The sequence below is a fragment of the Podarcis muralis genome, chromosome 15, assembly GCF_964188315.1.
Source record: "Podarcis muralis chromosome 15, rPodMur119.hap1.1, whole genome shotgun sequence".
Lineage (NCBI taxonomy): Eukaryota > Metazoa > Chordata > Lepidosauria > Squamata > Lacertidae > Podarcis > Podarcis muralis.
In genome coordinates, this window is record NC_135669.1 from 44464048 (window position 1) to 44476063 (window position 12016).

Below are 12016 nucleotides of genomic sequence, written 5' to 3' on the forward strand. Positions count from 1 at the left end.
CTGGAGACAGGATTAACCTGCGCCTCCATGGACAGCTGTGAGTCCAAAATGACTCTGAGGCTGCGCACCTGGTCCTTCAGGGGGACAGTTACCCTATTCAGGACCAGGGAGTCCTCCACACCAGCCCGCCCCCTGTCCTCCAAAAACAGTACTTCTGTCTTGTCAGGATTCAACTTCAATCCAACTTCAATATTGACAACTACAGGGTCGGATCCCATCTGGCCAGGGAAAGGCTGTGGCAGCATCTGATTCCCGTGATGCAGCCGCAAAGGGCTGTTTGGCTGTGGCACCCCAGCTGGGGAAGGACGCCCCCAAAGAGCCTTGACCAGGGCCCATGTGGCAAATGTTTTGGCACTCAGGGAGGCACTTTCCGCTGCTACAAATACTCATCGACGTTTCAAGGATTTTGTCTGCTGGGTCATAATTGAGAATTTGTACTTTTTTGCTGTACGCTGCCCTGAAATCCCAACATGGTTTTGGGTGGTATACGGAGAGCAAACTATTTTAATAAATAAATAAATAAAATTTGACAGGGTTTGGGAGAGAATAATTCCCGAATTGAGTATTCTTTTCCACTCCCTCCCTTCTTTGCTTTCCCTCCTCTCAAGGAGGCTGATGCTTGTGATCAAGAGCCTTGCAGATCCAACAAGTGGGAAGGTGGGAGGCAGCCTGTCCATCTAAAAGACAGAGCTCCGCCCACTCAGCATTTCCCTTGGGCCAAATCCCAGGGAACATGGGTAGGGGGGCAGAATGTGACCTGGGATATCCCCTCCTCCCCTCTCTTCCTCCCTCCCCTCTCCCAAAGCAAAGGCACTCCCTGGATTTTGTACACACACGCCCTGCAAGCAGGGCGGCCGGGTGTTTCGCGCACGAAGGGCTCTTTTGTCTTACGAACCCTCCAAAATTGTGCTCAGAATCAGCGCTCCGTTCTCTAAATGAGGAGTGTTCACCCAGCTATGCAAACAAAGATACTCTGGCGGGTTCCTGGTCTCTTAGCAACGTGGGAAATGTTGGGCAGAGGGAGCAGGAAAAATCCCACCCTCTGCCCTCTCGTGCACATGCACACACACAGATTTTCCTATCCTTTGGGTGTGGCTGGCGGCCTGCGGCTCCAGAGGCCCAGGACAAGCAAGGGGGGGAGGGGGGGCTGGCTTGACCCCTGGCGTTACCCACAGGTGAGGAGAGACCTCGTAGAAGCTGACGCCCCGGTAGCGCTCCATGTGTTGCTTGCTGTAGATCTCCAGGTCCTTGTAGGGATTGACGGAGACCAGGACGGAGCCGATGTACGTCTGCAGAGCGAGGGAGGGAGGGGAGGTCAGGAGGAACAGGGAGAGGGAGAGAGCAGCCTCTGGGACACCTGACGATCCTTCATAGTGACGCTCTTCTTCTTTGCCTTGAAATCTTCCTCCAAGAAATGTTTCCTGCATCCCTCAAACAACTTTGCTTTCAGCTTAGGAGGGGAGGCTTTCTCAGGGGGTTATTACTGGATGCCATGAGAAACTGGGGGTGGGGGCAGAATGGTTTGCCTCCCTCAATGTTTGCCTGCGGGGCTGAGAGCAGCTGCACCTCAGGCCCCACTCCAGCCTGCCCTCCTGGACCCTCTGCTCCAGAACATGCAGTGGGACCGCCCAGCACCCAAAGAGAGGGGCTCTGCGGGGCCACGGCTCCTGTCAGGCAGAGCCCCACAGGGAAAGAGGTAGCTGCTGGATGAAGGGGGCTGCCCCACCCACTCCACTCACATAGATGAGGTTCTCCTTGAACCGCTTGCGCAGATTCTCGATGAAAGCCGCTTCGCTGGTGAAGTTCTCCAGCAGGACAAAGTCCTGGACTCCCACGCGGTCGCGAGCCGTCAGGGCGCTCTCCATGGCTGTGAGCCGGACCCCGTCACTGCCGACAGGCTGCAAGGAGCAACAAGAGGGGAGGTAAAGCCAGGCGGCCAGAGGTGGACAGGGAGGGAAGCCTCGCTGTGCCTGGGCTGGCTGTCAAGGAAGGGCCAAAGGACGGACGCCAGAGAGAGGGCTGGCAGGGCTCAGGGAGAGGCATGTCCACAACAAGGAGGGGACAGAAGTCCCCGACCCACCGGCAGAAGTCCACACGCCCCACTCCAGCCCAGCCAACGCCCCTCAGCTGGTTCACTACCAAAGTTTTGACATCTCCTCGAGTAAAGGAGTCCAGGTCTCAGAAGCCACATCAGGATCCTTCCCAGGAAGGCTGCGAGGCAGAAGAGAGCGGCTTTTCCCAACCCCAATACACACACACGCTCCACTGGCATCCCCTCCAGGCCTCCAGGTCCTGCCCTCGGCCAGCAACACCCTGCGCACGCCTTGGGGGCTCACCACATGGCTGGCCAGGTGGAAGCCCATGGGGATGAGAGACCTCTTCTGCTGGATCTGGGCCAACAAGCCCTCGACGTTCATGGCTGGCGTGAGAGGGAACACAGCGTCCCCACGTCCTTCGCTTGCTGGGAGTGGAGCGGAGTGAGCCTGCCGGCCTCTCCCCAGCACTGCGCAGAGCCCCCCCCCCCCATGGAGGAAACTTTCCATGCCAACAGGAACATTTCCTCCCCTAGCAAATCCCCGGGAGAAAGGAGGCGCACCTGCGCTCCTCAAGCAGCACCCTCTTAGCCTCTCCCTGCCACTCTCCCTGCTCAAGCCCCGCAGGGAGCCTTTGGGGGCTGGCTACTGGGAGGGGCTCTTCCAAGGGGGGAAGACCAGGAGTTTGGGGGGCAGAGTGGGGAGAGAAAGGCAGGTGCCTCAGAGACAGCTGAGCATCTCTCTCTCTCTCTCTCTCTCTCTCTCTCTCTTTCCTCCCCATGCCTGCAGGGGCTCCTGGCACTAGCCAGCCCCACCCCACTGGCCCCCTCACCAAAGGGAGCCCAGAGGTCTTCCTCCAAACACTGGCTGGCCAAGGAGGGGCAAGCAGCAGCAAGAGGTCACATCCAAGCCGGACACAGAGACCTCTGAGTGAAGGACACCGCCCTGTCCCCCACCCCGGTCTCCCCAGGTGCCACAGGTACAGTTGGGGGACAAGGTGGTGGCTCTGTGGGGGAGGAGTGCCAAATGGCCCCTTGAATCTGGGTCACGGTCACCACAACGGAACGTCTGCTCGCCAGGGGTTGGACTAGATGACCCCCAGGGTCCCTCCCAGCGCTACAATTCTACGATCCTATGATCCCAACTGCACTGCCTGATTGTACTTGCTCTTACAACACTTCACTAATCCCAGCATGCAAGGAGGAGAAACAGACACATGGATTAAGGCAGAGGTTTTTAAACTGTGGTTGCCAACCTGGCGCCCAGAAATCTCCACACAATCACAATTGGACCTGCGTCAGTAGCAAAACGTGCCTGGGGAATTTTGGACACTGGAGGAGAGGGCAGTGGGGGAGGGGACTCACTACAAACCAAGGGAGACAAGGCCACAGTGATGCCCACCCCATGGGAGGGTGGAAGGAGGGGGAGAAGGGGAGAAGCAGGACCCTCACGGGACCCTCACCCCCACACAAATCCTGAAGGCTCATCCCTGGCAGGCAGCCCCCTTGGCCAGCCAGATCAGCTGATGGGCCTGTCTGGGACCAGCCAGCAATGCTCTGCACTGGCTGGCTGCCTTCCCTGGGAGGAGGAGGTGGAGGCAAAGGCCCCAGGGCTGGCTGGGAGTGGGCAGCCTCCCCTTCCTCCAGGACACGTGGCTGGCATGGCTGGCCCACCTGCAGCTTGTCTGCAGACGGGACTCAACCTGCCCGTGGTCCTGAGGGTCCTGGGCCTCTGTCCACCGGAAGGAAGTGCTAGATAGGGGAAGCGGAAGGCAGGCAGGGTGGTTTTTTGACTGCCTGGTGATGCAGGCAGTCAAATTCTGGTGCAATTCTGGTGCTAAACATGATGCAGACGTGTTCACTGTTTACCCCCCCCCCCACCTCTCTCTCTCTCTCTCTCTCTCTCTCTCTCACACACACACACACACACACACATTTTGTGCCAGGATCTTACATGCCTTTCTTGCCTCTTGGATTGGGTAAAAGCAAATAAACGTAACGTTTAAAAATAGTACCGTTAGGCGTCTTTCTGAAGCAAACAAGTGTAAATTCTGCAGTATTTATTCAAACAAGAATTATAAACATTCCCATCATCGGAGGCAGAGCTGTGAGGCCCAAAGGGCACCCAAAGGCACATTGTTTTGTTGGGGTGGGGTGGAGAGATATGGGGGGGGGGGAGGGAAGGAAGGAAGGAAGGAAGGAAGGAAGGAAGGAGGGAAGGAGGGCCTTTTGAACACACAACCCGGGTTTCCCTTTGCAAAGTAGAAGGAACTTGGGCATATAGAGAAGAGGTTCAGGCTGCTGCAGCCTCAGGAATTTCCCTCCCTGTCTCTGCTGGACCACAAGCAGTGATGCCGGGCAGAGGAGAGCTTGCCTGCTCCCCAGCAGCGACCCCCTTCCGCACCCCATAGAAAGGGGTCCTGCTTTCCACCAGCCCCAGAGGCAATTTCCTCCAGAGGCACAATTGACAACAGAGATGGAAGAGGCTGAGCCTCTCCCCATACTCCAGAAGACCCCCTTCAGAGGATAGGCTGGCCAGCTCCACTGCTCCAGTCAAACCATTCGCTGGCCTTTTGCAATCTCTGCAGGGCCCCTCCCTCACCCAGACAGATGCAGGCACCCCCTCCTCAGCTGCCAGGAGTCTCACGGGGCGTGGCAATGGCACCATTGCCCCAGGGGGTCCCTGCCCTGGCTGGCAAAGAGGCCCCACGTCACTCTTGCCTGGCTGGGGCAGCCTAGCACCCAGGCCAGGGGTCAAGAGGACCCGTGGGCAGCCAGGGAGCCCTTCCAAGGTGCCTGGGCCACCCTGCTCCCTCCCTCCCTGCTTGTTGCTCTGGCCGTCCACTAGGCAAAGCTCCCCTTCCGACTGCAAGACTGAGCATGTCTCACGAGTCGACTTCCTCCTGGCGCGCAAGCCCAGGCCGAGAGCAACAAGAGGAAAGGCAGCAGCAAGGTTTCTCCAGGCCAGCTTCCCCATTGACTGGCGAGCGCTTCTGCTCCCAACTTCCCTTGTCTTGCTGCCCTGCCCCTCGGGCTGGGACTTAGGAGGGGCGCTGTGGGTGTCGCTCAGCTGCTCCCCTGCCTGGCTCAGCCCCCCAAAGGCACCTGAAGGCAAGAGGCCCCAGTGCCCCCAGAGGGCCCTCCTTCAACACCCTTCGGAAGGCTTTTTCGACTGTTTAATGGATTCACAATAACCCCCCTTGCAAGACACGCAGAGCAAGGAGACAAGGCAACCCAGAACCGTCCCAGGGGCTGCAGCTGAACAAATGGCTCAGGCCTGTTTGTAAGGGCAGGGCTAGCTTCCTTGGAGGTAGGCTGTGTCTGGGGAGACTCAGGGGCCGGCCGGCCCTGACAAGGCTCCTATGATAAGGGAAACTGAAGGAGGAACATTGCCTGAGGCAGAGTCCATGGCCCAGGATAGAGAGGGGGGTCACCTGAGGATGATGAAGGCTCCCCCTCCACGCCAGTCCACCCAGGGACATCAGGCCTAGCTTTCCTGGGTCACTGCAGGACTGGGGGGGACGGGCTGACACCAGAGCCTCACTGCTTGTGGGCTCCCCTCCCCATGTCCTGATCCGGCCAAGAAATAGGCTCCCTCCCCACACCAGATCCAGGAGCCCCACAGAGAAAACCTCCTGAGCTTTGTGGCCACATTGACACCCCCCCCCCTCCTCCCAAGTCCAGGTCAGGCCCTGCAGGACAGGGCCACAGGGAGGGGCATCGGCCGGAGGCCAGGATCAACCCCCAGGAGACCCATGGAGGAATTTCCTGCCCCTCCTCGCCCTCTCCCCACCGCAGAAGAGCCTTACCACAGCCCTGAACTTCATGGCTGCCCCTCGCCAGAGTCACGGGCCTCAAAGCAGGGATCCAAAGGATGTTGCCTCTACTCTCTGCCGCCTCTCTCCTCCCGGCAGCATCGCCCTGGGCCCTCCAGAAGGCCTTCCCTCATCGCCAGCAGCAGCAGCAGCCACCACCGCCGCAGGAGCCCCCCTCCTGGCTCCCCGGTGAGCAATGGGCAGCAGAGGCAGGCGGGCAGGCGAGTGGGCACACCCTAAATCACAAGCTGCAGCAAAAGCCTCTGCCGGCTGCCTTGGATGAATAGTTCCCTCTCAGCAGGCAAGAGGGAGAGAAAAGGAATACAAGTGGCTGGGAAAGTTGGGCCCCAGCCCAGCACTCCTCATAAAAAGCCACAAGGAGGGGGGGGAGGGAGGGAGGATGGCGGGCCCAGCCTGGCTCCCAGAGGAGGACGCCAATGGTGAGATGCCCAGGAGGGAGGAGCAGGCGGCCACATCCACGGGGCAGTGTGAGAAACGCAAATATATAAGCTAGGGGCTAATGGCACCTTGAATTCTGGGCACCCAGAAGTCTCCACACGGTCGCAAACTGGAGCAAAAGGTGCCTGGCGCATTTCGAAGACTTCCGTGAGGAAACCCACCGAAAGGCAACGGCTGACCCTTTGCCGCCTTCTTTCCCCAAAGTCCACAATGTCCTGCACACACTTCCCTACACCTTGGCCCTCTGGGCAACAACACCCTGTGAGCATCACACACTCACAAAGCACGAGAGGCTGGGGGAGACCTGGGGCCCACCCTGCCAACAGGAATTTGCATGGGGGCTTCCGGATGGGGGGCTGTGCTGGCTCTTCTCCTGCACCGTCACACGGCCCAACCTCCTCTGGATCTCCACATGGCCAAGCCTCTGGGAAACAGTGGGGGGGGGGCAAGGGCAGCAAAGGCAACTGAGGGGGTCTTCTTCAGCAGTCTCTTCTTTGCCCGGGGGACGGGGATGGTGACAGACAGCTGCATGGCTCCCCTTGGCCGTGGTCGGATCCCGGCCTTCCTGGCCAGACTTGCTCTACTCAGTTGAGAAGCACCTGTTTCCCAGCAGGCCTGGAAGGGGCCAGGTGGAATCTCTCCCTGGGCTGGGCGAGGGGGCAAGGCTCTGCCAGCTGCGCCACCAGCCAAGCGTCTCATGTTGCAGGCCACAAAGGGCAGGATTCAGAAGGGGCAGAAGGGCCTTGGGGTCCTCGTCTGTCTGTCCCGACTCAGGATTGCCACGCTCACACCTGAGAGATCAATCAATCAACTGCTTTGCCAGGATGAGTCCTTTGTATCCTGACCCCACAGCTGCTTGAGAAATGGAGGCCACAAGGGAAGGGAGGGGTGGCACCCTTAGGTGGGGCGGGACAGCCTCCCATGTGGCCAAAAGCAGCCAGGCAGCCCCCAGGAGGGTGAGAGGAGCCCCTCAGTCACCCTGGGCCTCCCTCCCAGGTAGAGGCAGCGGGTGGAGGCAGAGTGTCTCTCCGCAGGGAGCTTTGGAAGGAGAAGCGCCCCAAACATGCCAGTCAAAGGGGTTTGCTGGCTCTCAGCTGCCCAGTTCCCTGAGGCCTGTGAGTAGGCACCCGGATCAAAGTCAGCCCCGCTTCCATATACAACAGAGGTGCACAGCATCTGGTGCCAAAAGGCCCTCAGGGTGAGGAAGACCGGGGACAGGCGGGTGGTGGGGTCCAGAGCCCATGCGGAACAAAATGTCAGATTGGTGCCCCTTGCACCGGACCCTGCTTTCTTGTTTGTTGTTGTGCCTTGATCCCCCTCGCCACCCCCAGAGCGCAGCAGCCACGCAGACCCCCGGCTCAGCCCAGTCGCCTGCGGAGCTTCTCCCTCTCCTGCCAGATGTGGCACTGAGGAGAAAGAGCTGGATTCTGCTCAGCCAAAGCCTCTCCTCCTCCCAGCAGCCAGGCCGTCATTTTCCTTTTAAGGAGAAAATATGTTTTCACTGGGAAAGTTCAGTGTCCAGAGCCTGCGGTTGCTGGAATCCTCCCCTGCTGGAAATGCCTCCTCCCTCAAGAGGCTCGGGAGAGCGGAAAGACTCTGGGGTCCCCTCCTGCGCCCCCCCCTGCCCCACTTGAGGCGTTGGGCTGATCCAGGCCCTGGTCCTGAGCCGCAGCAATGGGGCGAGAATGCCCTGCAGACGGGGCCTCCCAACGGTAGAGAAGGCTCTGCTCCTCTGCCCAAAGTCAAAAAGCAAACCTGCTGACTGCTCTGTGGCGGCTGCTGCAAAGGACCTAAGGTGGGGAGGACGGGCAGGGCCTGCCCCCTCCATCCAGGGTCCCCTCGGGGACACCAGATAGGAAGTGAGAGAAGTGGCGCTTGCAGCCCTCCATTTTTCAATGGAGGAAACAGGATTTCCTCTGGATGACTCCCCCAGCACAATCCCAGGGAAAAGCTTCTAAGAATAGGAAATGACTGTATAAGGGCAGATTTGCACTGGGTGCCTGGCAGTTTGGGAGGGGAACTGAGGAGAGCAGCAGAGCAGCTTTGCTGCTGCAACACAAACACACACAGAGAGAGGCAGGATCTGTCCAGGAGGGAGGAACTGGCCACTTTTCAGCAGCCTCTTCGCTTTGCACAGATTCAAGGGCACTCTCTTTTCCTCCCGCTCAGCAATGCTTTTGTCTAGGGCTAAGCACCTTGCTCTGACCCCCTGCAAAGCCAGGATGCTTCCTGACATCTTTCCCTTGGGCCTCTTCCACACCTGCTCCACATGCCAAAGGTCCCCAATGGCAGAGCCAGCCCTCCCTCTCCACCACACACACACACACACACACACACACACACACACACACACCACTCCCAGCAAAAGCTGAAAGAGGACGCCTCTCCCACAGAGCACTGGGGCCAGGGAAGTCCTCCTGGGGCCCCAGTGGGGCAGAGGAGGAGGACCAGTTGCCCCCCAACAACAGGTCCCCCTTTTCCCTGACAGGGACAGTACCTGCAACCCTGTACAAAAGAGCAGTCTCAGCTGCTGCTGCTCCTGCTGCTCAGAGCCAGTCTGTGAGAACTAATTAATTGGAAGGGGAAAAGCCCTCGCCCAAACCCGTCCTGGGGGGCCCCTGACAATGAACAGAGAGCGCTGATCAGGCGTCCCTCGTGGCTCCTGGCAGGTTGGCACAACGTCCCAGCTCTGAGCCCAGGCGCTGAGCACGCCGCCTGCCCTGTTGACGCCTGACGCCCAGCCCCAGGAGGCGCTTAATGGCTTGTTTGTTCAGCTCCAGACACAGGCCTCTCCCAACGCAGGGGGGGGGGGCGGCATGGTCGTGCCACCCCCAGCCTCACGCCCAGGGAGGGGCGCCCCAGGAAGGCTCGTGCTTCTCTGCTTCTCTGGCTACTTGCTGCAAGGAAGGACAACGAGGTCCAGATCCTGCTGCTCCGAGGGGCTCCCAGGAGCCATTGTGGGCTCCTGGAGGAGCAGAGGCAGGCAGGCAGGCAGCTGGGAGGCAGCTGGGGGCTGCCACTGGCAGACCAGGGCCAATTATTGATTTGCTGCCGATTCCCACACAAGGCCCCTGGGAATTAAGGGAACGGGAAGCCTGTGGAGGAGGCAGGGAGGTGGCAAAACGCAGCAGCTGCTCCTACTCCCCTTCCTGTGGCACCCAAGGACCTCCTTCCCCAAGAGCAGCCATGGGGAGAAGGGGCTCTACTGGGGGCTGGGTGGGACCAGGAGGCCCAAAAAAGCCACCCTTCAAATTGCCTGGTGGCCAGGTCATTTCCAGGCCCCATTCAAGGGGTTTGCATGGCATTTGAAGCGGTGAAAGACTTAGGCCTTAAATATCTGGGAGGCCACCTCCTGACCCTCTTGGGGAGGAGTAAGATCAGGGGAGGGGGACCTTCTTGGTAACTCCACTGCCCTTGGATGTTGGGGGGTGGGGGTGGAAAAAGGCCTTCTCTGCGCCAGCCCCCTTAGGGAGGGACGTGGCCCAGGGGGAGAGGACCTGTCCTGCATGCAGAAGGCACCAGGCTCTGCCCCCAGAGGCATCTCCAGGGAGGGCTGGGAGAGAGAGGCCTGCCTGAAGCACTAGTGATGGCGCCACAGCTACCAGTCAGTGCAGGTAATACTGAGCTGGGTGGCCACCTTCCCTTGCTCCCTCCCCGCAGAGGTGCAAATATCTGGCACCTTCATCGCACAGTGTGCTGAAGATGCGCCTCTGCACCCTGGCCTTGAACACTCGAGGTGTGTATTTTTAGAACCCGGCCTATTCTTGCCATTGTAATTTGTTTTAATCTGTTTTTAATCTTGTGTTTTAAATTCTTGGAACCCACCCTGGGACCTTAGAAGAACACAAGAGGCTGCTGGACCAGGGCGGCGGCCCATCCAGCTGGATGCCCCAATGGGAAGCCCACAAAGAGGCCCTGAGAGCAAGAGCCCTCCCCTGCAATAGGACTCAGGCGAAGCACTGCTGCCTCCCTCTGTGGAGGAAGAGCACAGCCATCCATTGCCTTTCCCCCCTTGTATTCCTCTAATCCTCCTTTAAGGCTGGCTGTCTAATCCTCTTTTAAAGAGCAGGTAATAAAGTGAATAAACAATAAGCTACAGAAATGTTCATCCCATGGGGAACAGTCAGGGGAGCCAAGGATAACGCCCCCAGCCTCTCCCAGCAGATGGGTGTGGAAAACGCACCTTGAAGCAGCCCAGATCCTCCCCTCCTCCCCTTTTCCGGTAAGCAAACATGGATGGCTCACCCAGGCCCTCCTGGCTCTTGCTGCTGCTTCTGAGGAGACGGCACCTTTGCACGCCCTAAAGTTTGGAGGAGTTCCCCTCTCTCTGTCTCTCTCTCCACAACCTGGGACTGCTCAGCACCTGCCCAGGAAGCGAGGCCTGCCGCCAGAGCTCTCCAAATTCCTCTTCCTAGGAAGGCTCCCCTTATTGGTGCTGCTGGCCAAACACCCGTGACTCATTCTTTATTGCAGGATCCCAGCCAAGGCACACGGAGCAGAACAAACACGTCTCTGGGGACCAGAGTGCCAAGGCAGTGCCCTACCCAGACAAGGCGAGGTTCGCCCTGCCGTCTCGTGAACTCTGAAATGCTGAAACCTCCTCGGAACAAGCACCACCAAGTCCCGCAGGGGCTTTTCTTACTCAACGTGGCTCGGCGGGAAGTGTCTGCTTGCCGTGCAAAAGGTCCAGGCCCAGCGGCGTCCCAGGCAGGGCGGCCAGCAACCTGGAGAGCCACCAGGCGGCCGGCCAGAGGGGCCAAAGGTCTGACCGAGGCAGCTTCCTGCCCTCAGCAGCTGGGGTGTGGCTGCCGTTCTGCTCCACCATGCCAGCCTCTTTCCATCATCATTCCTTTCAGATTGTGCGTCTGCTTGACTTTAAGTCCCAGATGAAGAACCAAGCTGAGCTGTTCGGCTGCCTTGCTGCCAGCTCTGTCTGGCCAAATAAAACCAGGTCCCCTTCCGATTCTGCTTGTGTCCCCCCCCCCCCATCTCACATTACACACAATGTGGCGGAATCCGAGACCAGGGAGAAGAGTCGGTGGAAGAAGACTGGAAGAAATTTAAAGACTACCTACAGAAATACTGTAAAATTAATGAATGTTAGAATGATGTTGGATAAGAAGTTAAGTGGTTTTTAGCTATAATGCTATAAGGAATATGAAAAAATGGATTATTAATAGGTTAAAATTTAAGGTTAAAATATTTTAAGATTAAAGATTAGGATAAACAAAGAGGGAAAGGATTTGCTGAATTAACAAATTGAATTGGAATACAAAAAAGGGAGGTGTGAGGAGGTCCGGGAAATAAGCAAATGAAAGATAAGTAATGGAAAGATGGAATTGTTTTTAACTATTTTTATTTTGTATTTTTCTTTTTTCATTTTGTAACACTTTAAAAATCTTAATAAATATCTTTCACATTACACAAAATGCAGAAACCAAAATGATCTCAGTCAACCATCACACGTCCCCTGCTAAATCAGGGATGGGAAATCGGCAGACTGTCAGATGTTGCTGGACTCCAACTCACATCAGGGCCAAAGACGATGGGAACTGTCAAAACTTGCCAGGCGCTGGGCACATTTTGCCCCTGGCTACTGGCCACTTGCAATGAAGTGAAGGTGCCTGGGCGCCAGGATGACACCTGACGTCTTCTCCATCTGGAGGTGCCTGCCTGGGGATCCTTGGATCTGGACTGTTTTCACACACTA

At 57.9% G+C, this 12016-nt stretch overlaps 1 protein-coding gene across 4 annotated transcripts in view; it reads right to left on the minus strand.

The window, feature by feature from the left end:
• Nucleotides 1-12016, minus strand: part of MYO1C (myosin IC) — a 40553-nt gene that overhangs the window by 16028 nt on the left and 12509 nt on the right. For 2 of the 4 annotated variants that reach the window (XM_028708078.2, XM_028708080.2), the window contains exons 2-3: nt 1740-1898; nt 1174-1289 (exon numbers count right to left, since the gene is read on the minus strand). In XM_028708078.2, coding sequence (XP_028563911.2) covers nt 1174-1289; nt 1740-1898 — 275 coding nt within the window. Of the gene's footprint in view, nt 1-1173; nt 1290-1739; nt 1899-5841; nt 6132-10551; nt 10687-12016 lie in introns of those variants that run through there. The other 2 variants (XM_077919569.1, XM_028708079.2) reach the window with 2 other exon arrangements.